Here is a 22,545-nt window from a genome sequence, read left to right as displayed (position 1 = left end):
CATACGTGACATTATCTATGTGATGTCACATAGAACGCCAGCCACTCTAGCAGTGGTCATTCTTACACAGCTCTTCCAAAAAAGTATCCGTCTGCTAACAAAGTAATTACTGTTGTAAATGTTTCTTCTCTGGTATTTCTTTCCCTTAGGGACTCTCAAAATGTAACTGTCTATTCTTTTATTTAAACAGATCCTTGACAAATACCATAAGATATGTTATAAATATTATAAATCATCTTCCAACTTAATACACCAAATTTTGTACCTGCAAGGTTTTTCCCCCTTTTCCTTTAACTCCTTGGCAGTGTTGTCTGTGCTCCTTTAAATAATATCAGCTAACAGAATGGCATCTTATTTTGTCCCCATGTTATTTTAGCCAGTTTTACTGCAGCAAAAAAGAACATGTATGTCCCCAATGATAGTTGTTTTTGTCTCTTGTTATTGAATGGGAAAACTCATTTTGAATTGGAAAATTCAAGAGTGTTTGGCATGTTTAGTAAATTTTGTAATGCACTGAGCATCTAATGACTTAAACACTGACCAAAAAAATTGCAGGGTTTGTCTTCGTGTTCTTGATGCTTAGAACGTCTTGCTGATGGTGTGTTAAGGGCAGGGCTTATTTTTAACATTAGTAGAGTTGAGACTGTATTTTAAATACTTCTCTTGACATTCTGATTTTTGTAAGCTCTATGTAGTAGTCTTTTTTATTTTATTATTTTCATTGTACATATTTAAAGTACAGAATATATTCTAATATACTTATACACAGTGAAGTGATTAATACAGTCAAACAAATTAATGTACTCACCATCTCATACAGTTACCTTTCCTGTGTGTGTGTAAGAGTACTTAAAATCTGTTCTCCTGGCAAATGGTCAGTATGCAAAACAACATTATTGACTGCAGTCCTCATGTTACAAAGCAGAATGCTAGACTTATTCATCCTACATAACTGCAACTTTGTAATCTATAATCTATATCCTCCCACTTCTCCATCAATATCTTCCTCCATCCCTGGTAACTTAACTGGCCAGCATTTTTATCATTTAACATGGCCAGTAAAGAACAGGAGGATACAGCTCTACAAACGTTTTGTTAATTCACTTGTGAATGTACTTTTAGTATTATCCCCACAAAACACCATTTCTTTGTAGTAATCTTTTAAAGCCACGTAACCCATTTGTAGGAACTGGCTAAGATTAAAGCTGGGTAGGGCCGGGGATATAGCTCAGTGGTTTCACCACCTGCTGCACAAGCGCAAGGACCTGAGTTCGATCCCCGGTACCAAAAACAAAAAAAAGCTGGATAATCGTAGGACCACTGAACAATCACACATGAACTACAATCACTGAAGTACAACACAAATGTGGTTACATGTTCAATCCCACTCACCATACTTTAGGATGTAATGACCTAACCTATATGAATATGTAAGTACAAGCATGAAGCCACATGTGCTAATGGTAGGGGGACATACAACTATAAGCTCACTATGAGAGACAAGATGAAATGTGTCTATCCAATGAGAGAATAAATCAAGGACTCAGAATCTCTCAAAAGTAAAAATCTGTTCTTCATTTTCCTAAATTGTCTAGGGGCAACAGGAGGAGAATAAGCTCAATTTTATAAACCACAATTTAATTCTCTCCAAAACCGTTCTATAAAGTCCTCTGGAATCCCCATTCTGCCCTGAACAGTGTACAGAACACTATCCCGTCCCTCTTGTCTTCCCAGAAGCCTGACTCTCTCAGGGAAATTCATCCTTGACTAACTTTTAACATAGAATTTTCTCGTGTTCTGTGCTTGGTCACACCTGTCACAGGCCTGGGGGCAATTCTGGCATTCTCAATTCTTCAATACCACTTCAGACCCATACTACTCTGTCTTTAATGCCAGCATACACCACTTCCCATGCTTCCAGCATTTGATCTCCCCTCCTACCCATCTTATCTTCAACATCACTGAGACTTGAGGTCCCCAGATTTCTCCCCCATCTAATCTACCGAGTCCCTTCCTTCCTCATTTCTTTTCCTATCCAGACTGGATTTCAAAAGGCCCATCAATTTAATTATTTGCTCCGACAATTCCCAAGACCAATCTAAACATTTTCCTAGTGCAACTCCATAAAGAAAAGCCCAAGTGATACTGGGAAACAATGATTATATAATTGCATAAACTGGTATCACCTCCGGCCTCCACAGGCCTGGCTTGCTCAGCAAATCCTTCACTGGTTCCCAGTTAGTGTCCCACTGCAACTGTTCCAAATCATCAGGTCTCCCATCCAGCTCTCACTTTAATCTCTTCTCGACAAGACTTTACCTCCTAGTCCAGAGTAAACACAGAAGGTTTTCTAGGCTTTCTTTTCTGAACATCCAATTCCTAAACTGTAAGTTTATCTCTGCCTACCCTATGCTCAAATCTCTTCACTATCCCAAAGAAAACAGGACTATATGAAACTAATCCCATCTCCCTGCAGTCTATATGAAATCTCATTAAAAAATTATCCTACCACTGAATCTTTAACATAAACTTTTAATAAACCAATATCTCTTTAATTTATAAAATGTAAATATTCAAGCATTGTCCACCTTAAAAAAGAAAATTTTGCTATGACCCTGTATCCTTTCCTTATGAACAATGCACTAGAGAACTATGTTCATTTATTTCTTCATTCACAGATTTTTAAATTAGTGTCTGACATACAACTAACTAACAGGTAATTAAGGAATCTACTCATTAAGGAAGTAATGAGTATAAACAACTACATTTGTAAGAGCTTAACTTATGAAAATACTTCTGACAGACTTTTTTTTTTTTTTTTTGTACCAGAGATCAAATTCGGGTCCTTGCACTTGTGCAGCAGGTGGCGAAACCACTGAACTAAATCCCCAGCCCTGTGACAGCCTTTCTTCATTGAAGATTTCTGCCTGTGCTCCACATTTGGAACTCTAATTACAGAATGAGTGGTTAGTTCTTAAATGAACAGGATACCAAGACCTAAAGTTTCTTTCCAAGCCACTTTTCTATCTTTAATTTAGGTCACTCTCCCTAACCATATTAAGTTCATTATTATTATTTTTACTATTCCTGATAAATACTTGACTCATAAATAAGAGATTATCAGAATTTCAGTGAGATGAACAATTTAGAAGTCTTCCAAAATAACTCTTATGCTTTTCACCAATTACAAGAAAGATTATTCCTTTAAAAATGTATTGCCACCATGCATGCCTATAATCCCAGCTACTGAGGAGGCAGAGGCAGGAGCTCTTCAAGTTCAAGGTCAGCATGGGCAACTTAGCAAGGCCTTGTCTCAAAATAAAACTTTCAAAACAGGATGGGGATGTAGTCCAGTGATAGAGAACTTGTCTAGCTTGTGAGGCCCCAGCCTCAATCCCAGTACTGCTGCTGGGGGAGGAAAGGGGATTGTCATTGAAAGCAACTAGGCAGAAGCTGAATTTCCACTGCCCAATCTTCAAAAGCTTTTGGATTGAACTAGTATGTTGTGGGCAGTCCCCTGTCTTCCTACTAGGTTTCAGAAAACATCTCATGGACTCAGGCTGAGAGGCTATTTTATGATCAGATGCAGACACTATAAAAAATGGTCCTATTTTTAAGGGGTATGCTCTGAAAAAGCAGCAAATACAAGCAGAAATGGAGAAAGAGGAGGAGGATGTGGAGGAGGAAGAAAATGCAATTTAGTATGAGGTAAGTGTTAGGTGCTAGGAAATCTCATGAGGCTCTTACCATTGTCAATACACCAAGGAGCAAAGAAACAGAACGGAGTCAGGAAATATACGCACAGGGAGGAGACGACTGAGAGGTCAATTGCTAGAAATGAGTCAGTAGATAAAAGGGGCAGTCAGAGGGTCTTAAAGTCATAGAGAAAACACAAGCAAAGCTGTGAAGTATTCTATTGGGGGGAAAAAGTATCAATACATAGTACTCACAAAGCTTTACATTGTTTGCTAGTCTGACTTTTATTCTGAGAGAAATTAGGTAGGTATAACAGTTTCAAGGCACACAGTGTATTGAAACACATGGGGTATTTTGGGTGGCGGTTGAGGGGCTCTGGGAATTGAACCCAGGGCCTCAAGCATGTTAGGCAAGCACTCTAGTGCTAAGCCACATTCCCATCCCTTTTCATTTTTATTTTTTTTAATCATTAAGCCTTTTATAAATAAACAAGCACTATTGGGCTGGGGATTTAGCTCAGTGGCTCCGCTGCCTGCCTTTCAAGCTCAAGGACCCGAGTTTGATCCCCGGTATAAAAAATAATAATAAATAAAAATAAACAAGCACTATTAAAAACGTAAGTCATGCAATAATCTTGAAAGGACAAGAAATAAAGCCATGATAACAGATAAGAAACACAGCATAAGACAATTTTGTTCCCAACTGAAGTTAAAATTGCCTGTTTTTTTATTTAATTGATTTCATTGGTACATTTTAGGTATATAATATAATGACGTGCATCATCGGAAATTTGCACCTTTATATAATCTCTCCTGGTTCTTATTTTTTCATCATTCCCCCACCCTCCAATCAACCCCTCCATTCCTCCCCATTTACAAAGACTTTGTTTCCATTTTTCGATTTTCTCATATTAAATCATTCCCTTCTTTCCTTTCCCCTACCCCTCCCACTTCCCCTTTGCCCCTTTTCTTACTATTTCAAATTATCTATTATACCTTTTAGTCCTTATTTGCACTTCCAGTTTCTCACACTAGAGAAACTATTTGGTATTTACATGTGTGCTCTATTTATTTCACTTAAGAGTATCACCTCAAGGTGCATCCATTTAGCTAGAAATGGCTCTAATTTCACATTTTTATGGCTGAGTAGTACTCCATTTTATTAAAAAAAAACAAACAAACACATTTTCTTTATCCAGTCTCCGGTTGATGGGCAATTGGGCTGCTTCCAAGTTTTAGCTATTATAAATTGTGTTCAAACTCAGCCGATCCCAGCACCTGGAAGGAAGCTCCCTGCCTCCATCCCAGGCTCCTAGGGCAGAGAAGCTCAGCCGGACCCGGAAGGTAGCTCCCCGACTGCATCCCAGGCTCCTAGGGCAGAGAAGGTGAGCCTGTCCCAGCACCTGGAAGGAAGCTCCCACCTCCATCCCAGGCTCCTAGGGCAGAGAAACTCAGCCAGTCCCAGCACCCAAAAGGAAGCTCCCCCACCGCCATCCCAAGCTCCTATGGCAGAGAAGGGGAGCTGCGAGGGTGCCAGAAGCACCCCTCTGCCTGTGGAAATGAGAAAACACATAAACAAGCCTCAAAAACAGACTTCTGGATCACCTACAGCAACCCCAAAGGGAAACGAGATGGAACAATCTGATACTCAACCACCTGAACTCTCTGAACTGGCACAACAAAAGAGGATCTGGGAAAAATGAAATCAGAAATAATTACTCAGATAACAGCAAAGATTTTGCTCATGGTGCAAGACATGATTAATAAATCTACAGAGGACACAGACAAAAAAAAAAAATAGAGGATCTGAGGAACATGATGGAATCCCAAAATAGGAAACAAAAGGAATCCATAAAACAGATACACATTTCCAAGAGATCAAAAACTCCATCGAAAGTCTGAGCAGAAGAATGAACCAATGTGAGGATAGAATTTCACATATAGAAGATAAGATTGCAATTAGTGACCAGGAAAAGAAAAACTGCTTTAAAATTGTAAGTGAACATGAGAAATCAATCCAGCAGCTGCTGGACGATGCAAAGAATAACATAAGACTGATTGGAGTCAATGAAGAAAGAGGACAGAGTGCAGATGACATAAAAAAACTCTTCACAGAAGTGATGGCAGAAAACTTCCCAAGCAGGGGAAAAGAACTTGAAATACAGATAAGTGAGTCATATAGGACTCCAGTTAGCTTTAATCAAAAAAAATCTACACATAGGCATATAATAGTTAGGATTCCAGAAATCCAACAGAAGAATAAAATTCTACAAGCAGTGAGAGAAAAGAAACAAATCACATACAAAGGAAAGCCCATCAGAATCACAGCAGACTTCTCAATGCAAACCCTCAAGGCAAGAAGACCTTGGAGTGATGGATTTCAAGCCCTAAAGGAAAACAGCCTCCAACCCACATTGATGTACCCCGCAAAACTATCTCTCAAAATTGATGGAGAAATAAGATACTTTCATGATAAAGAGCACCTCAGGAACTTCATAAATACCAAACCGGCACTCCAAACAATTTTAGACAACACCCTAGGAAAAGAAAATGAGGATCACAACCCCACGAAACCCAGCAGAATGAATTCACTGGGCGTGACAAATTAAACGCAAAGGGGGAAAATCCAACAAAAAGAAAAAGTCATGAAAAGGCTTTTAAAACTTTTAACTTCATCTTCCTAATGAGTGTATAATTCGATCTTGTTATTGTACTGATTAGTATTTTTCTGATTCGAGAGTTGCACACCATTCCTTGTGCTTTACTGGCTATTTATCTCTTCTTATGTCTACATTTTAATTGGCTTGTCTATCAATGAGCTCTAAGAATTCTTTATATATTCTGGTCATAGGTTATATGGATTGTAAATATGGTCTGTTTAAGGACTACTTTTCATTTTAATGATGTCATTTAAAGTTCTAAATTTTGATGGAATCTCATTTATCAATTGTTTTCTTTTATACATCATGTTTTTTGTATCCTAGGTAGTTCTTGCCTACCCTGAATTCATAAATATTTTCCCTTATAATTTCTTCTGAAAGTTTTATACTTTTAGGCTTTCATATTTAGATTCATAGATCCCTTCAAGTTATTTTCATGTATGGAAATAAAGGGTTGAGGTTAATTTTTTATATACAGATACCAGGTGTTCTAGTGCCATTTGCTGAAAACACTATCTCTTCCTCGACTCTTGAATTGAGTTTATAGTCTATAAAATGCTAATGTTAAATAATCTTTCAAAACTCAGTGGACTATATATGTGTGGTTCTATTTCTAGATTCTCTGTTTTATTCAAATGATCTATATGTCTTTCCTTGCACCAACACTGCCTTGATTACTATAGCTTTAGAGAAAGTCTTAAAATTAGGTACTAAACGTCTTCCAACACTGTTTTTGTTTTTAACTTTTCTAGGTCCTTTGTACTCCTACATAACTTTTAAATTTCAATATCCAATTCTTCATTTATAGCAAGTATACACAGACCTGAAATTTTATATATACCTTGTGTTTTCTAATCCTGCTAAATTCAAATACAAGTTCTAGGGGCTCCTAGACATTTCTTAGTATTTTCTCTGTAGATGATCATTTCACCTACATATAAAGATTTCGCTTCTGCCGTGCCAATCCTATCCTAGTTGTGTCATCTTACTGCCAGAATATTTTGGTGGGGACTAGGTTTCAAAGTTTAATGGACAGATAAAGAGTAAGCATATCTGCCCTTGTTCCCCACTTTTAGGGGAAAGCATTGTATCTTCTCCATTCATATAAGGCATTCTCACTGGAAGTATGGAGTGCATGTCTTTGATCTGTTGAGAAGGCTCTGTTCTACTTCTAGTCTCCTGATAGCTCACACCATGAACAGCTGTAGAATTTAGTCCAATACTTTTTCTCCAACTAGTGACAGGATCATATGGCTTTTTCCTTTCCTCTGTTAAAATGATGACTTTTGGGGGTGGATCTTCCAATGCTGAACCAACTCTGCCATCCCTATAACAAAACCACTTTCTACATACTGCCAGATCTGACCTCTAATAGTTTGTTCTGTTAAAGAAATTTCTATCTATGTTCATACTTTTTTCTTCTATTATCTTTATCCAGTTTTAGGATTAGCACAATGTTGAGTTCCTAAAATGAGGGGAGAAGTGTTCCTTCTTTTTTCTGCTTTAATTGTTTGATATAATTTATCAGTTAAAATGTTTATGAGCCTGCTGTTGTCATATAGATAGGTTTTCAAGCTAGGAATATACTTTCTTTAATAGGTGCTATTCAAATTTTATATTTCCTCCAGAGTTAGTTTCATTAATTTGTCTTCCAAGGTCCTTCTTAGCAGTTGTCAAATTTATTTCAAAAAAGATTTTGCTAATATGCTTTCTATATCCTTTTAAATTCTGTAAAATCTGTGGTAATGTCTCCTAGATCTTAATATTGTAATTTAAAAAATGTATAACTGATATTGTGTAACAGGAAGAAAAGGTCTAAAAGAGCAGGGGAATTGGGAGGGGTAGGGGAAGGGAAAAAAGGGAAAGGAAAAAATATGAGAAGAGGAAAAAAAATGGAAACAAGGTCTTTGGAAATAGGGAAGGGTGGAGGGGGTGAAGGGAGGGCAAGGGAAGGGGAAAAAAAATAAGAACCAAGATACTCATGTAATGGTACAAGATCCCAATGATGAATGTAACTGTATTTTATACCAAAAATGTACCAATAAACTTAATGGGGAAAAAAATAAAATTAAAAATAAATAAATATAAATTGTGCTGCTATGAACATGGGTGCACATAAATCACTGTGGTATGATTCTTTTAATTCTTTGGGGAAGATACCCAGCACAGGAGTAGCTGGGTCAAATGGGACTTCCAGTCCTAGTTCTTTGAGGTATCTCCATACTGATTTCCACAGTTCTTGCACCAGTCTACACTCCTGCCAGCAGTGGAGCAGTGTTCCTCTTTCCCCACAGCCCCACCAGCATTGGTTATTGGTTGATTTCATGATAGCAGCCATTCTTTCTGGGGTGAGGTGGAATCTCAGTGTTGTTTTCATTTGCATCTCTCAAATCAACAGAGACGTTGAACATTTTTTCATGTTTATTTGCTACTTCTACTTCTTTGTCTGAGAAATGTCTGTTCATTTCAGATACTCATTTTTCGACTGGCTCTTTAAATTTGGGAGGTCTGATTTTTTAAGTTCTTTATAGATTCTAGATAGTAGACCTTTATCTGAGGAACAGCAGATGAAAATTTTTTCCCACATTGTGGGTTGTCTCTTCACACTGCTAGTGGTTTCTCCTGCTGTGCAGAAGCATGTTAGTAAGAAGAGATCCCACTTGTTGATTGTTTGTGCTTGTTTATGGGCAACTGAGGTTTTGTTCATAAAATCTTTTCCACACCAATGGCTTCAAGATTTCTACCTAACCTCTCTTCAAGCCAGTTCAGTGTTTCTGTTGTAATACTTCGATCTTTAATCCATTTCGATTTTAGTTTAGTGCATGGTGAGCGATACAGGTCTAGTTTTAATCTTTGGCAAGGTAAAATTCAATTTTTCCAGCACCATTTATTAAACAGGCTATCTTTCCTCCAGTGAGGGTGTTTGGCTCCTTTGTTGATGAGGTGGTTGAGTGTGTCTGGAGTTGTTTCAGGATCCTCTAATCTGTTTCACTGGTCCTCCGTTCTGTTTCTTTGCCAGTATCATGTTGTTTTTCATCATTGCAGTTTTGTAGTATAGTTTGAAGATGGGGACTGTGATACCCCCTGCCATGTGTCTGTTACCTAGAATTGCTTTTGCTATTCTAGGTCTCTTCTTGGTCCAAATGAATTTTTGGATTGTTTTCTCAAGGTCCGTGAAGTATGCTGCTGGAAATTAATTGGGATTGCATTGAATCTATATAGCAGTTTTGGAAGTATAGCCATTTCACTATGTTGATCCTTCCAACCCAGGAGCAGGGGATGTCTTTCCATTTTCTGATCATCTTCAATTTCTCTTTTTGGAGTGCTATAGTTTTCAGAGAAGAGGTCTTTCATTTCTTTTGTTAGGTTGATTCCTAGGTATTTCAATTTTTTGGATGCTTTTGTGAAAGGAATTGTTTGCCCTATTTCTGTCTCGGTGAGTCTGTTGTTTGTGTAGAGGAAAGCTATTGATTTTTGTGTGCTGACCTTGTAGCCAGCTACTTCACTGAATTTGGTTATTAAGTCTAGGAGACTTTTGCCAGAGTTCTTGGGGTCCTTTTTAGAGACCCATGTCATCTGCAAATAATGACAATTTGATTTCTTCATTTCCTATCTCTATTCCTTTTATTTCTTTCTCTTGTCTAACTGCCATGGCTACTGTTTCCAAACTGTATTGAACAGGAGTGGTGATAGTGGGCATCCTTGTCTTGTTCCTGATTTGAGTGTGAAGGATTTCAGTTTTTGACCATTTAGTATGATATTGGCTGTTGGTTTTTCATAGATGGCTTCTATCAGTTTGAGGTAGAGACCATCTATTCCAATTTTTTGTAAGGTTTTTAGCGTTTTTATCATAAATGTATGTTGGATTTTGTCAAATGCTTTTTCTGCGTCTATGGAGATAATCATATGGTTTTTGTCCTTGGCTCTATTGATATAGCGTATTACACTGATTGATTTGTGTATGCTGAACCATCCCTGCATTCCTGGGATGAATCCCACTTGGTCAGTGTGTATGATCTTCTTGATGATCTTCTGCATTCTATTTGTCAGTATCCTACTAAAGATTTTTGCACCTATGTTCATTAGTGAGATTGGCCTATAGTTCTCTTTCTCGGTTGGGTCTTTCTGTGCTTTGTGGATCAAGGTAATGCTTGCTTCTAGGAATGGATTTGGGAGTACTGCTTTCCTTTCAATTTCATGGAAGAGTTTAAATAGTAGTAGCAGTAGTTCCTCTCTAAATGCCTTGTAGAATTTTGCAATCTTACCTTCTATGTCTGAAATTCTGTCCTTACCATGGCTCATTCTGCTGTGTAAGCTTTCAGTGAAGTTTTTCATCTCCTGGAAATCTGTTTGCATCTGTTTTATGGATTCCATTTGTTTCCTATGTTGGGATTCCATCATGTTCCTCAGCTCCTCTATTTTTTTATGTGTCCTCTCTAGATTTATTAATCATGTCTTGCATTATGGGCACAATCTCTGCTGTTATCTGAGAAATTATTTCTGATTTCATTTTTTCCAGATCCTCTTTTGTTGCCAGTTCAGGGAATCCAGGTGGTTGAGTATCACAGTGTTCCATCCTGTTTCCCTTTGGGGTTGCTTTAGGTGATCTGGGAGTCTGGTTTTGAGATTTGTTTACGTGTCTTCTCAATTCAAGGGGTAGGGGTAGTGGTGCTGCTGGCACCCACGTGGCTCACCTCCTTGATGCTGGGGGCAGAGGTACAGCAGCCCGAAAGGCTCTTCCTCAGTGCTAGGGGTCAGCACCTCAAAACTGCCCAAGTTTTGACTATCTCACAAGTGTGACTCTTGTCAGATTCCACATTCTTCTCAGAAGTGTGGCTCTCCCTGTGCAGCTACAGCTTCCAGCCCTTTTTATTTTATTTTGAGACAGAGTCTCACTAAGTCTTCTGGGCTTGCCTCAAACTTGTGATTCTCTTGCTTCAGCCCTCAAATAGCTGGGAGTATACATGTGCTCCACCATGCCCAGCTTAAACATGTGTTTCATTTGACAGGATTTTGAGAATGACACTATAGGCTGGACACGCAGGAGAGTACTAAAGTTGAGTATGCAAAAACAAGGCAGTGGCAGAAAGGACAGAGTAAGAATGGCTCTGGGAATTGGAAGATCTCCTCATCTACAACCAAAATAGCCAACAGATCACTAAAGTAAGGAGCTAATTCTCCCCATCCCTGCTTCCCAAAAATGAAGGCCACAGATGATAGTCTCTTCATATTTTAATTTTATGTTTTTGCTTCTAACATATTCTAATCTCCTAATCTTCTCTTTGTTACAATTTTGTGGCCACTAAGAAGCAATTCTGGGGCCCAGGATTTAGCTCAGTGTTTCAGCCACCTCCCTTGCAAGCACAAGGTCCTCAGTTCAATCCCTGGTGCAAAAAAACAACAACAAAAGAAGCAATTCCATAAGAATACAGATGGTATAGAAAGACCAAATTATAAATAGATGGGAATTAAGGCCACTGGCTCTTTTGGCACCTGCACATACTTATCTGTCTCCTCAAATTGAGCTTGTTCAGCACCAACTATGGATCTCTATTCAAACAATATGAACCATGTTACAAAGAATTCTGCTCCTCAATGCAGATTACACATTTAACTTGCAAAAAAAGACACTAGTTGACATTTCACATCATCTAGTCTTTCTTTACCTAAGAAATAGTGGGTCCTACAAGTGTGCAATCTCTAGTCCATACTCTGGGGCAGAAATGGACAATATGCTCAGTGTAGACTTCATTGAGGATCCCTGGCCCGGTCCTGATAAGAAACTGTCAGATGGAAACTCCCCACAAAAGGGTTGTGGGAGGTAGAAAAGGTAAGAGGGACTCGGCATCCAGGTTCTGGGCTACCTTTACCAAGAGCCTTTTAGAAGATTCTGTTCCCCTTCCCTTTCTGGAATATCACAGAAGCAGCCTCTTGAAGTGTAACTCTATATAGCTTCTTTTCATCATCTTGAGAACCAAAAAGAAACCTGGGTAAAGTGACTTTACTCTCATGAATGAGCCAGAACTTCTACTTCCACACAGTCATTTTAATTTCCAAAGTCCTAAATCAGCAAGTCAGGCATACCAAGGACACAAAGAAAATGAAGGGACAGCTCATTTTTAAATCAAACATGAAGTCTGCCTTACCCCCTTAACAATCTCCCCTGGTACGAACACTCACCTCATAGCTAGAGTTTCCACTTTTTACAAACAATTGACCTCTGAACAACACAGGTTTGAAGTACAGAGTTCTACATATACAGATTTTCTTTTCTTTCATTTTTTTTTTGAGACCTGTGACAATTTTTAAAAATATGTAGACAGCCCAGAAATATCAAAAAATTAAGAAAAAGTTGTGTATTTATGGAATATATGAAATATACACAGATAAGACTATTTTATCATTTCCTACCATAAAATATGCACATATATAAATCTACCATAGAAATTTTAAATTTATGGAAACTAAGGTACAAAAACACTAACAAACCATACATGGCACCATTCTCAGTCCAGAAAAATGTAAACAAACATACAGATGCACTATTAAATCATAGCTACATAAAATCAATTTTAGCACACAGTTGACTACTGTAGTAGTTTTGTAGCCTCCTCTTGTTGCTATTGCAGTGAGTTCAAGTGTTGTGAGTATAACCCAAAACACCATGTGAGGCTAATTATCTCCCTGTGAGCTTTTGGGACCCTCCAGAGTCAACTGCATGGAAACTGCTGTTAAAAGTGAATCTTTCCTGATTCTCGTGTATATAATAGATATAACATACAATATATGTGTTGACAGTTTGACACTTTGTTACTGGTAAGGCTTCTGATCAACAGCAAGTTATCAGTAGTGAAATGTGGGGGAGTCGAAAGTTACACACAGAACTCTGTGAGCAGCAGGAGCAGGGGTGAGGGGTACAACCCAGAGAGGGCAAAGAAAGCCACACTCACAGCCAGGTAGTTACCAGTCACACCCAGGTGAAGCCCCAGCTGCTGAAGCCAGTAACCAGTCACCTTGCCTGCAAGCATTGAGACTCTGAGCTGGAGATTTAGCTCAGTGGTTCCACTGCCTGCCTCGGAAGTGCAAGGACCCAAGTTCGACCCGAGTTCGATCCCCAGTACCAAAAACAAAAAAAAGCATTGAGACTTGGAGGGGCAACACAAAGCTCAGCACCCTGGACAGCGGTACCGGCAGGGACTGCAACAAAGATTTTGGACCAGTAAGTAAATGGTTCAACGTAGGAAATGCACATAGTTCAAACAGGAATGATACAAAAAAGATGTATTTGTACATCACACTTCCATAAAGCATAACTCCAGGAAGCATCTCTATACTGTAGGTGCTGGAAGATGGTGGGGTTTAATTTTTTCTTTTTAAAATAACTTTATTATCAAACACACACACTTACAAAAAATTAAAACCATTCAAAGAACAATGCAAGGGGAAATAAACTACAATAATATTCAAATTCAATAGAACTCAACCAAAAGAAAACTGTAAAGCACTTAAACATTTTTCCATATAACTTAAAAAAGCATCTGAAGCACCAACAAGACACCAGAGGATGTGATTTGTTTCAGAAAGATCCCCAAAACCAACACTGAACAAATAATGATCTGGAAAAAAACTCCAGTTAGTTAGCAGACTCCACATAAGCCAAATGTTTTGTTTAATGTTTTTGTAGGGAAAAGGTGCAAACAAAAAGCTGCAAATGTTACAGGCCCTGGTAGAGTCCCACTGAAAGGCAGTAAATATGCAGCAGACTATAACCAAGGTAGATGCCTCCCACATCATAGCAGTCCTTCACACAATTACCAGCAGAGTAAACAAAATAGAGTAGGAGAAAGGCTGAGGGATCAGAGACCCTCTCAAATGTCAGGCCCAACAATGCCAGCTCTACCACAGGCAATGCTTCCCTGCACAGACATGATCACAACATTAGATGACAATATTCCAACCCTCCTGTGGAGGAGGAAGTGATAGGGGGTTCTGAAAACCAGAGTGCAGAAGAACAAGGTAGACCAGTGAGACAGAATATGTATGGGAGAGTACAGCATTGCAAAAAACAGCATAGAGAAGACAGCAAAGAGGATAAGAAAAATCAAGGAGACGAGAACCAAGGTCAGTGACAACCTCAATGTGAGTATTGTTGGAACTTCAGTTACCCAACACAGATACTCAGAAAACCCTAAACCCCAAGATGGCAAAGAGAAAAGCAGTTAATCCACCAGCTGATCAGGGCAGGTGAAACAGATGTCAGCTTACCACCTCTACCATCATCTGGTCATCGAAAGAGAAAACAAGTAAGAAATTCTACCAACAAGAAATGAGAAGACTGGGGCTGAAGACTTTAAGTGCTCACTTTCTGCTTGTTGACCAGATAACAAACACCACATTATCTATGCAGTACACCATTATCATCATTTTACCTAAAGACCTCTCATTTTGGTAATGACAAAATGAGAGGTATTTGGGGTTTTTAAAGCCTGATTTTTTTCAGTACACTTTTAAAAGTCTTAAATTTGTTTCTCTTATCTGGCCAATTTGAGTTTTTAATAATCTTTTTTTTTTTTTGGTACTGGGGATCAAACTTGGGACCTTGCGCTTGCGAGGCAGGCACCAGCACCCCTAAGCTAAATCCCCGGCCTTCATTTTCATTTTTAATAGATGTTTACAACTTGATTTTTTGAGACAAGGTCTTTCTAGGTTGTTCAGGCTGCTCAAACTCCAGGACTCAAACGATCCTCCCATCTCTGTCTCCTGATTAGCTGGGACAATAGGCACATGCCACCATGCCAGCTCAGACAACCTGAATCTTATTAAAAAGTCAACAAAGACAAGCAGCGTGGCACATGCCTATATCAGCAGCACTGTGAGAGACTGAGGTAGAAGGACCATAAGTTGAGCCCAGTCTGGGAAAGTTGGCAACTTAGCAAGACCTTGCCTCAAAATAAAAAGGGCTGGGGACATAGCTCAGTGCAAAGGTCCTGGGTTCAATCCCCAGTGCCAGAAAAAAAAAATCAATAAACAAACTGAAAGCATCTGTTAATGAAGATCTTAAATAATTGTTTCTAAAAGTGATATGCAAATAGGTGTAGTGGCACATGCTTGTAATCCTAGTACTTGGAAAGCTGAGGGAGGAGGATCACCATGAGTTTGAGGTCTGCCTGGGCTACACCGTGAGTTCAAGGCCAGCTTGTACTATATATACCTGTCTCTCTCAGTCAGTCAATCAATCAATCAATCACTGTGACATGCAGATTTTTGCCTGTAGGGGTGGGAAAGGTCATCATCCTCCCTTATCTCTAATTATAAAGTTAACAAATTGATTTTTTGAGACAAGGTCTTTCTAGGTTGTTCAGGCTGGTCTTGAATTTTTGGGCTCAAGCAAGCATCCCACCTCTGCCTCATGAGTGGCTGGAGGGTCTGCTGTATTGGTCTGTGCTGCTCAAGGGTCTAATTCATCTTTATCTCCTTCACTCTCAAAGGAGCTACTGTCCACTCACCTGTGGACAACCTCTCCTCCTAGTCACTCAGTCCCCTAAGAAGCTGGATATACTAGCCTTTTAATGATTCTTACTTCACACAGAAACCTAGTTAATGCTTTTACTAGTTAATAGTTAATTGTTTTATTACTTATTACTAGATTTAAGAGCTATATTTAAGAATTTAAGGGCTGGGGATTTAGCTCAGTGGTTCTGCCGCCTGCCTTGCAAGTGTTTGCAAGGTCCTGAGTTTGATCCCCAGTACCAAAAAAAAAAAAAAGAAGAAGAAGAATTTACCCTGAAAAGGGTTTTTCAATAAGAAAATTATAATTAACCTAAAATTTCAACAAGGTTCAATCTGTCCACTTACAATTTTTGCTTCACAGAGCATAAACGATACCTTTTTATGATTCTTTAAATTTTACTTTATATGGTTCACATACAGTTTATATAGTTCATCATTCTGGAAGACCTAAATGAAAAGGCTGGTAGAATATCTACTAGGATGCCATCTGGAAGCAGTGAGGAACATTTTAAAACAGATGCACTAATTGTAATAAAAAAACTTTGAAATGAGCTACCTTACAAATAAACTTTAAAGTCTCTGTTTGTTTCTTGATTGAGACAAGATCTCACTATGTAGTTCAGGCCGGTCGTGAACTCATTCTGTAGCCCAGTCCGGCCTCGAACAATCCTCCTGCCTTAGCCTCCTAAGTGCTGGGCTTTAGTTTTGAAGGTAGAATAAATTTAGAGAAACTTTTATTCATTTGATTTCAGGGATAACAGTATAACCTCTATCATAGTTGGCTTCTCTTTGTTCTCTACTATACTTAAAATGGATATTTGATATTCAGAAAATAACTTCCTTTTGTTTTAATTTGGTTATAGTTGTTTCAGGGATCTGCCTGCATTCAATGCAGTAGATACGTGGGAAGAGTGAAATGGGCTTTCCAACAACATAGGTGACTTATTATTTAAGAATGGTTAAAGAAATAAAAAGGCAATACTTTCCCTCTTTTAGAGCATCAAGAAAGACTATTAACTTCAAAACAGTTTTAATAGCAAAATGTCCCAGCAAATGTGGATATAGCCCATTAATGCCTAGCTTAATAAGGATTTCTCCACAAAAATAAAAACAAAAAACTTGCATTAGAAAGACTAGATTGAAGAGCCAGACTTAAGTGTTTGTTTGCGGGCGGCGGGGGGTGGGGTGGGTGGGTGTTAAATCAGAAATGCACAATTAACCTAAAACCAAGGCATGAATCTCCCAAAAGTATGAAGGTCCACAATACAGCTGATATCTGACAGGCTGAAGCAGCCCACTAGGCAAACAGAAGGTCATGTCCCCAACAGGAAGATGAGAGGCAATTACTGATTGGGCTCTTAGTAATAATGTCTCATCCAGGAGATGCCTCTGGGCTGGGGATTTAGCTCAGTGGCGCCATGCCTACCTAGCAAGCGGAAGGTCCTGAGTTTGATTCCCAGTACAAAAAAAAAAAAAAAAAGTCAGGAGATACCTCTGGAATTAAGATCACTGTCAACAGTCCTCTCTGATTCTCACTAGATATTCAAGTTTTATTAACTCTATGGATGGACATGGCCTTCAGGGCTACATACAAGACACAATGTATCCTATATTTTTAAAAAGTTCTCCAATTTCCCCACACTCCACCAAACTACTTAATTGAGCCTACTTAATTGAAACTATTTAATTGAACCTTTTATTTAGAAACTGTAAGTTAGTACTTTGCAGTTTGTTTTTTGTTTTTGTTTTTGCTTTGCTTTTTGAGACAGGGCCTTGCTATCTTGTTCAGCCTGGCCTTGAACTCACTACAGAGCCCATGCTGGCTTCAATCTTGTGGCAATCCTTCTTCCTCAATCTCCCAAGTGCTAAAATTACAGGTGTGTGCCACCATGCCCAGCCCTGCAGACCAATATGCAAAATAAGGGGCAGGGGGGCTACCACAGCACAGAGCACTCATCTTAACAGTCAGTACCAACCATACTTTTCCATGACTATAGCTTTTATTGACCTCTCCTCCGTCACTTATTCTGGAAGATGTGGTTATGGATTAAATTGCTTATGGGCCAGGCTATGCTATGGTAACAAATAAACACCCAAAACTAGTATCTTTACACAAAGGTTTATTTCTTGCTCAATTTGAAAAATCCTCTGCAGGTCAGGTGATTTGCCAAAAGTGATGTTTGAGTATCCCAGAGCTAGGGTTAGAATAGGTAAAACTCTGGAAGACATAGGTGTGGGCAAAGAATTATGAACAAAACACTCAAACAGTAAACATTACAAAGAATCAACAGCTGAGAGCACATCAAATTAAAATTCTTTTGCACAACAAAAGAAAACACCAACAGAGTGAAGGGACAATCCACAGAATGAGAAAAAAAAATCTACCAGTTACTCCTGAGCCAAAGGACTAATATCTAGAATATATAAAGAACTCAAAAAATCATACCCCTCAAATTTAAAGACCCAAACCAAAAATGGGCATCTGAAATGAACAGACATTTCTCAGATGAAAAAATACAAACACAAATAAGTATATTAAACATGCTCAACATCACTGGTCATTCAAGAAATGCAAATTAAAACAATACTGAGATTCCATCTCACTCCAGAAAGAATGGCTATTATCAAGAAATCAATCAATAACAAATGCTGACGAGGATGTGGGGAAAAAGTCCTTCTCCACTGTTGGTGGGAGTGTAAACTGGTGCATCCACTATGGAAATCAGGGTGGAAATTTCTCAAAAAACTAAAACTAGAGGTTCCATTTGACCCAGGTATTCCCATGCTACATATCTTTCCAAGAGTTAAAAGCATCATACCACAGTGATATATGCATACCCATGTTTATAGGAGCACAATTTATAATAGCTAAATCTTGGAAACAGCCCATATGCCCATCAACAGAAAAAAACGGATAAAGAAAATGCGATAATTGTATACAATGGACTACTACTCTGCCATAAAGAAGGATGGACTTGGATCATTTGTAGGAAAATGGATGCACCTCAAGACCATAATCTTAAGTGAAATAAATTGGACACACGAGTTTAAGTATTGCATTGCTTCTCCTCTATGAGAAAACCAAACAGTAAACAAGCACAATAGAGGATATTGGGAAGTAGGAAGAACATGTTCAAATGAGAAGGGGAATGGGGGGGGGGTAGAAGGGAAAAATGGAAACAAAGATTTTATAAATGGGGAGGGGAAGAAGGGTTGAAGGGAGAGGGTAGGAATGGGGGTGTGGTAGCACATGCATATAATCTCAGCACTGGGGAGGCTGAGGCAGGAGGACTGCCATGTATTCAAGGCCAGCCTGGGCTCCATAGTGAGTTCAAGGTAAGCCTGGACTACATAGCAAGATTCTGTTTCAAAAAAGAAAAAAAGCTATATTATCTACAAGTACAAATTCCCTATGATGAATGTGATCAATATGTATGAAAAAATATGTACTAATAAAAATATAATGTTTCTTTAAAAAAGATCAACTGTCTCTTAAAAGTATGTTCTCAAATCAATGTGCAATGCAAAATAGCAGCACTCTGGTGCTTTGTAGGTAGTAAAATTTTTACCTCATGGCTACCCAATACTTTTAAAAATTAAGTGGACCTACACAATATTTAGAATAGAACTCTTCAAAGGCCACATAAGGCCACCTATTGTGTATACATACTAAAATCTTGCCCTTCGTCAAGATACAGCAGCAGAGACTTGAGTGTCTGAACCACATTTTACTGACCACTTATGAACTGTTTATCCTGAATTATACTTTGGTACACTTACAGTAATAGTCCACACTAAAAACAGGAAAAATAAAGTCCCAAGATATCATAGCTACAAAGATATTATCTAGGAAGCTATAACAGCACCATGGACAAGTATCAAACTGCCATGACTATGCTTTCTCTTACTCTATTTTAAATCTATATTCACCTTCATTTTTTCATTTTTCTTTTCCTTCCACTTTTAACACCTCTTTTAATGTTTTGTGACACTACATGTGTACAAAGTTTTAAATTCTGTTTAGAACCAGAAGGCCATTGGAATAAAAAGATGGGGGAGGGGTGACCCTTTGTAAGATTCAGATCCATTTAACATTCTATATATGTATTTGATCATTTAAAAGTTCAGGATGAGGGCCAGGGATTTAGCTCAGTGGTTCTGCCGCCTGCCTTGCAAGTACAAGGACCTGAGTTAGATCCCTGGTGCCAAAAAAATAAAAGTTCAGGATGCACTAAAACCAAGTGCTTTTATCTATAAGAATTTAATTACTTGATCTTGATCAAGTAACCAGGGGCTGGCAAATATTTTTTAATACATTTTGTTTTGTTTCATTTGAGACAAAGTCTCACTCACAATTTTGTCCAAGCTAGTCTGGAACGCCTAGGCTCAGGCAATCCTGCTGGCTCCTGCCTCAGCCTGCTAAGTAACTGGGACTAAAGGCATGTACCACCATGCCCAGCTGAAATTTTTTGACTGAGAAATCTACTGCTATGTGATTGAGCTGGTGTTTCTAAGAGGTATGTATTCTCCACATGATTTGAAGATCATTACTAAAACTACAAACAGTAAGTTTTACATGGTACACAATTCCTTTCTGAAGCAAGAAACTGGAGACAAATCTAACTCAGTAGTTAAAAGATGAGCAGCAGGGGATAGGTTGTCATTTTTGTTTATAAACTACCACGGCAAGTTGCTACTTTGTTAGAGTATAAAAAGGTCACCAAAGAATTCTGACCAAGATCATAGTATCTCCAGAACTTGGAAAGGCTTAAAAAGATGTGAGAAAATCTTTCCCCAGGGAAAGATATTGCTGGTGTACTTGGGGGGGGAGCATTATCTAGGGGCTTACTAACAGTTGTAGAGGTAAAAAAGACCTCTTTGCAAAAAAGTTTTTTTAAAAATATATACTGACAAGACAGCAGGAATTAATACCATGGTAGTTTATTAAAGAATAGGGGGTAAGAACAAGACTGTCACATGTAAAGAGATGTCCTTTAAGGCTTACTTCCACTACTATTAAAACCTCAGTAGTAGGGGCCGGGGATTTAGCTCAGTGGTTCTGCTGCCTGCTTCACAAGCACAAGGACCCGAGTTCGACCCCCGGTATCAAAAAAAAACAAAAACAAAACCTCAGCCATGCTTCTGTTTTCTAGAATTCCTGCAGCTTCAAATCCAGGGAAAGAAGGGAATCCAGATAACCAACACACTGAAACTGAGTGTCCTGAAAATCAAAGAGAAAAAAGGATGCACCAAGAGAATCCCAAACCATAAAAGAGAATCATAATCCCATTTGAAATTCAGGCAACTGGGTAGATATTTTCTTTCCAGACTTAGCAGTATTCCAGCTCTGTAATGGTTCCTACTACCTGCAGAAAAGGAAATGATGGAGAATATCCTGAGAGATCAATATAAGTAGGACAAAGAACACAAGCTCTAAGTAGTTTGTAATAAATTTTAAAAGCCTTCCTAGGATGGGAGTAAAAGAGTGTTGTCATCTGGATAACACAAGAGTCACTGGGGATTAGGCTTACTCTATCTCTGCACTACTGACACTGTAGCTGAATAATTCTTTGTCATGGGAGGCTGTCCTATGCGTCACATGTATTTAGCAGAATCCCTGGCCAACTACCTCCAAATCTACAACAGCACTGCTATCAGTTCTGACTATCAAAACCTGTTTGCAAAGACTGCCAAATGCCCCCTGGGGGCAAAATCACCCCTGCTGAACACCACTGCTTTGAATAAAACAAATAACAAACAGCTGCCAGACTGAACTCACCCTCTTGGTATATAACACTGCTCAGTGGTTCCGCTGCCTGCCTCACAAGCGCAAGGTCCCTAATTTGATCTCCAGTACCAAAAAACAAAACAACAATAACACTTCCAAGCCATCTCACCTCCTGAGCTAGGAAACAGAAAAAATAGGAGGATTTGTAGGAAAAATGACATGTTTCGATTTTGGTTATGTCAAAATGTGAGATACCAAATGGAGATGTCCAAAATGCAGCTGGCTATATGGAACTGGAACTATGAAAAGAGGTCCTGGTTCAAGAAATAGACCAGAAAAGCATTAGCTGCATTAATACTTTTGAGAAAGCCATTTACAAATCTTCAGCCAACATAAAATGATGTTGATTATCCTACACAAGCTCTACCTCGTGCCTAATTAAACAAGAAGCCACTGAAGGATTTAATCTAGTAGAGAGTAATATACTCTTGCACAATGGTTACTTTCATCTGGACAAACTTGCCATATGTTAAGGTCTTCAGAGTAAACTCTCACACATCTTTACTAATTGATATGTTGCAATAATTTTCCCATTTGGCATATGCTCCCTTTTGACTCTGTTCCCAAATCCACTATTCCATATTCTATCTGATCTGAATAGATTATTTGTTCTCTTCTGCTGCAAATATAAAATTAGTAAAAGCTGATGTAATTCGCAAAATTAAGAATTATATGCACATGAGTTTTCCAACATTATCATTAAAGAAATTCTGTACTAAAAGGCTCAGGCTCCAAGCTGATTACTTTTTTTCTGCAACAGAAAGCTCTCTAACCACCTGAATACACCTCAGTTCAACAGCATGTTTTCCTGAAACTCTGTTTTGGATTGACAAAATTTATTTAAATACAATTCTCCAAGAAATTAGAAGATACATTTCTACATATGCATAAG

The 22,545-nt window shown here is 38.5% G+C and overlaps 1 protein-coding gene and 1 pseudogene across 11 annotated transcripts in view; one reads left to right on the top strand and one right to left on the bottom strand.

The window, feature by feature from the left end:
• Positions 1–22,545, bottom strand: part of Asb3 (ankyrin repeat and SOCS box containing 3) — a 365,295-nt gene that overhangs the window by 254,615 nt on the left and 88,135 nt on the right. The window contains exon 10 of one of the 11 annotated variants that reach the window (XM_087216393.1): positions 2,279–2,322. The exons of the other annotated variants lie outside the window; for them this stretch is intronic. Within the exon in view, the coding sequence (XP_087072519.1) occupies positions 2,294–2,322 (29 nt within the window). The 3' untranslated portion in view covers positions 2,279–2,293. Of the gene's footprint in view, positions 1–2,278; positions 2,323–22,545 lie in introns of those variants that run through there. 11 annotated transcript variants of the gene reach the window in all.
• Positions 12,079–14,603, top strand: LOC110346131 (Y-box-binding protein 1-like; annotated as a pseudogene).

The sequence above is a fragment of the Heterocephalus glaber genome, unplaced genomic scaffold (assembly GCF_053883595.1).
Source record: "Heterocephalus glaber isolate CG9 unplaced genomic scaffold, H.glaber_assembly_v1.0 deba00001457, whole genome shotgun sequence".
NCBI lineage: Eukaryota > Metazoa > Chordata > Mammalia > Rodentia > Bathyergidae > Heterocephalus > Heterocephalus glaber.
This window is presented reverse-complemented; position numbering and strand designations above follow the sequence as displayed.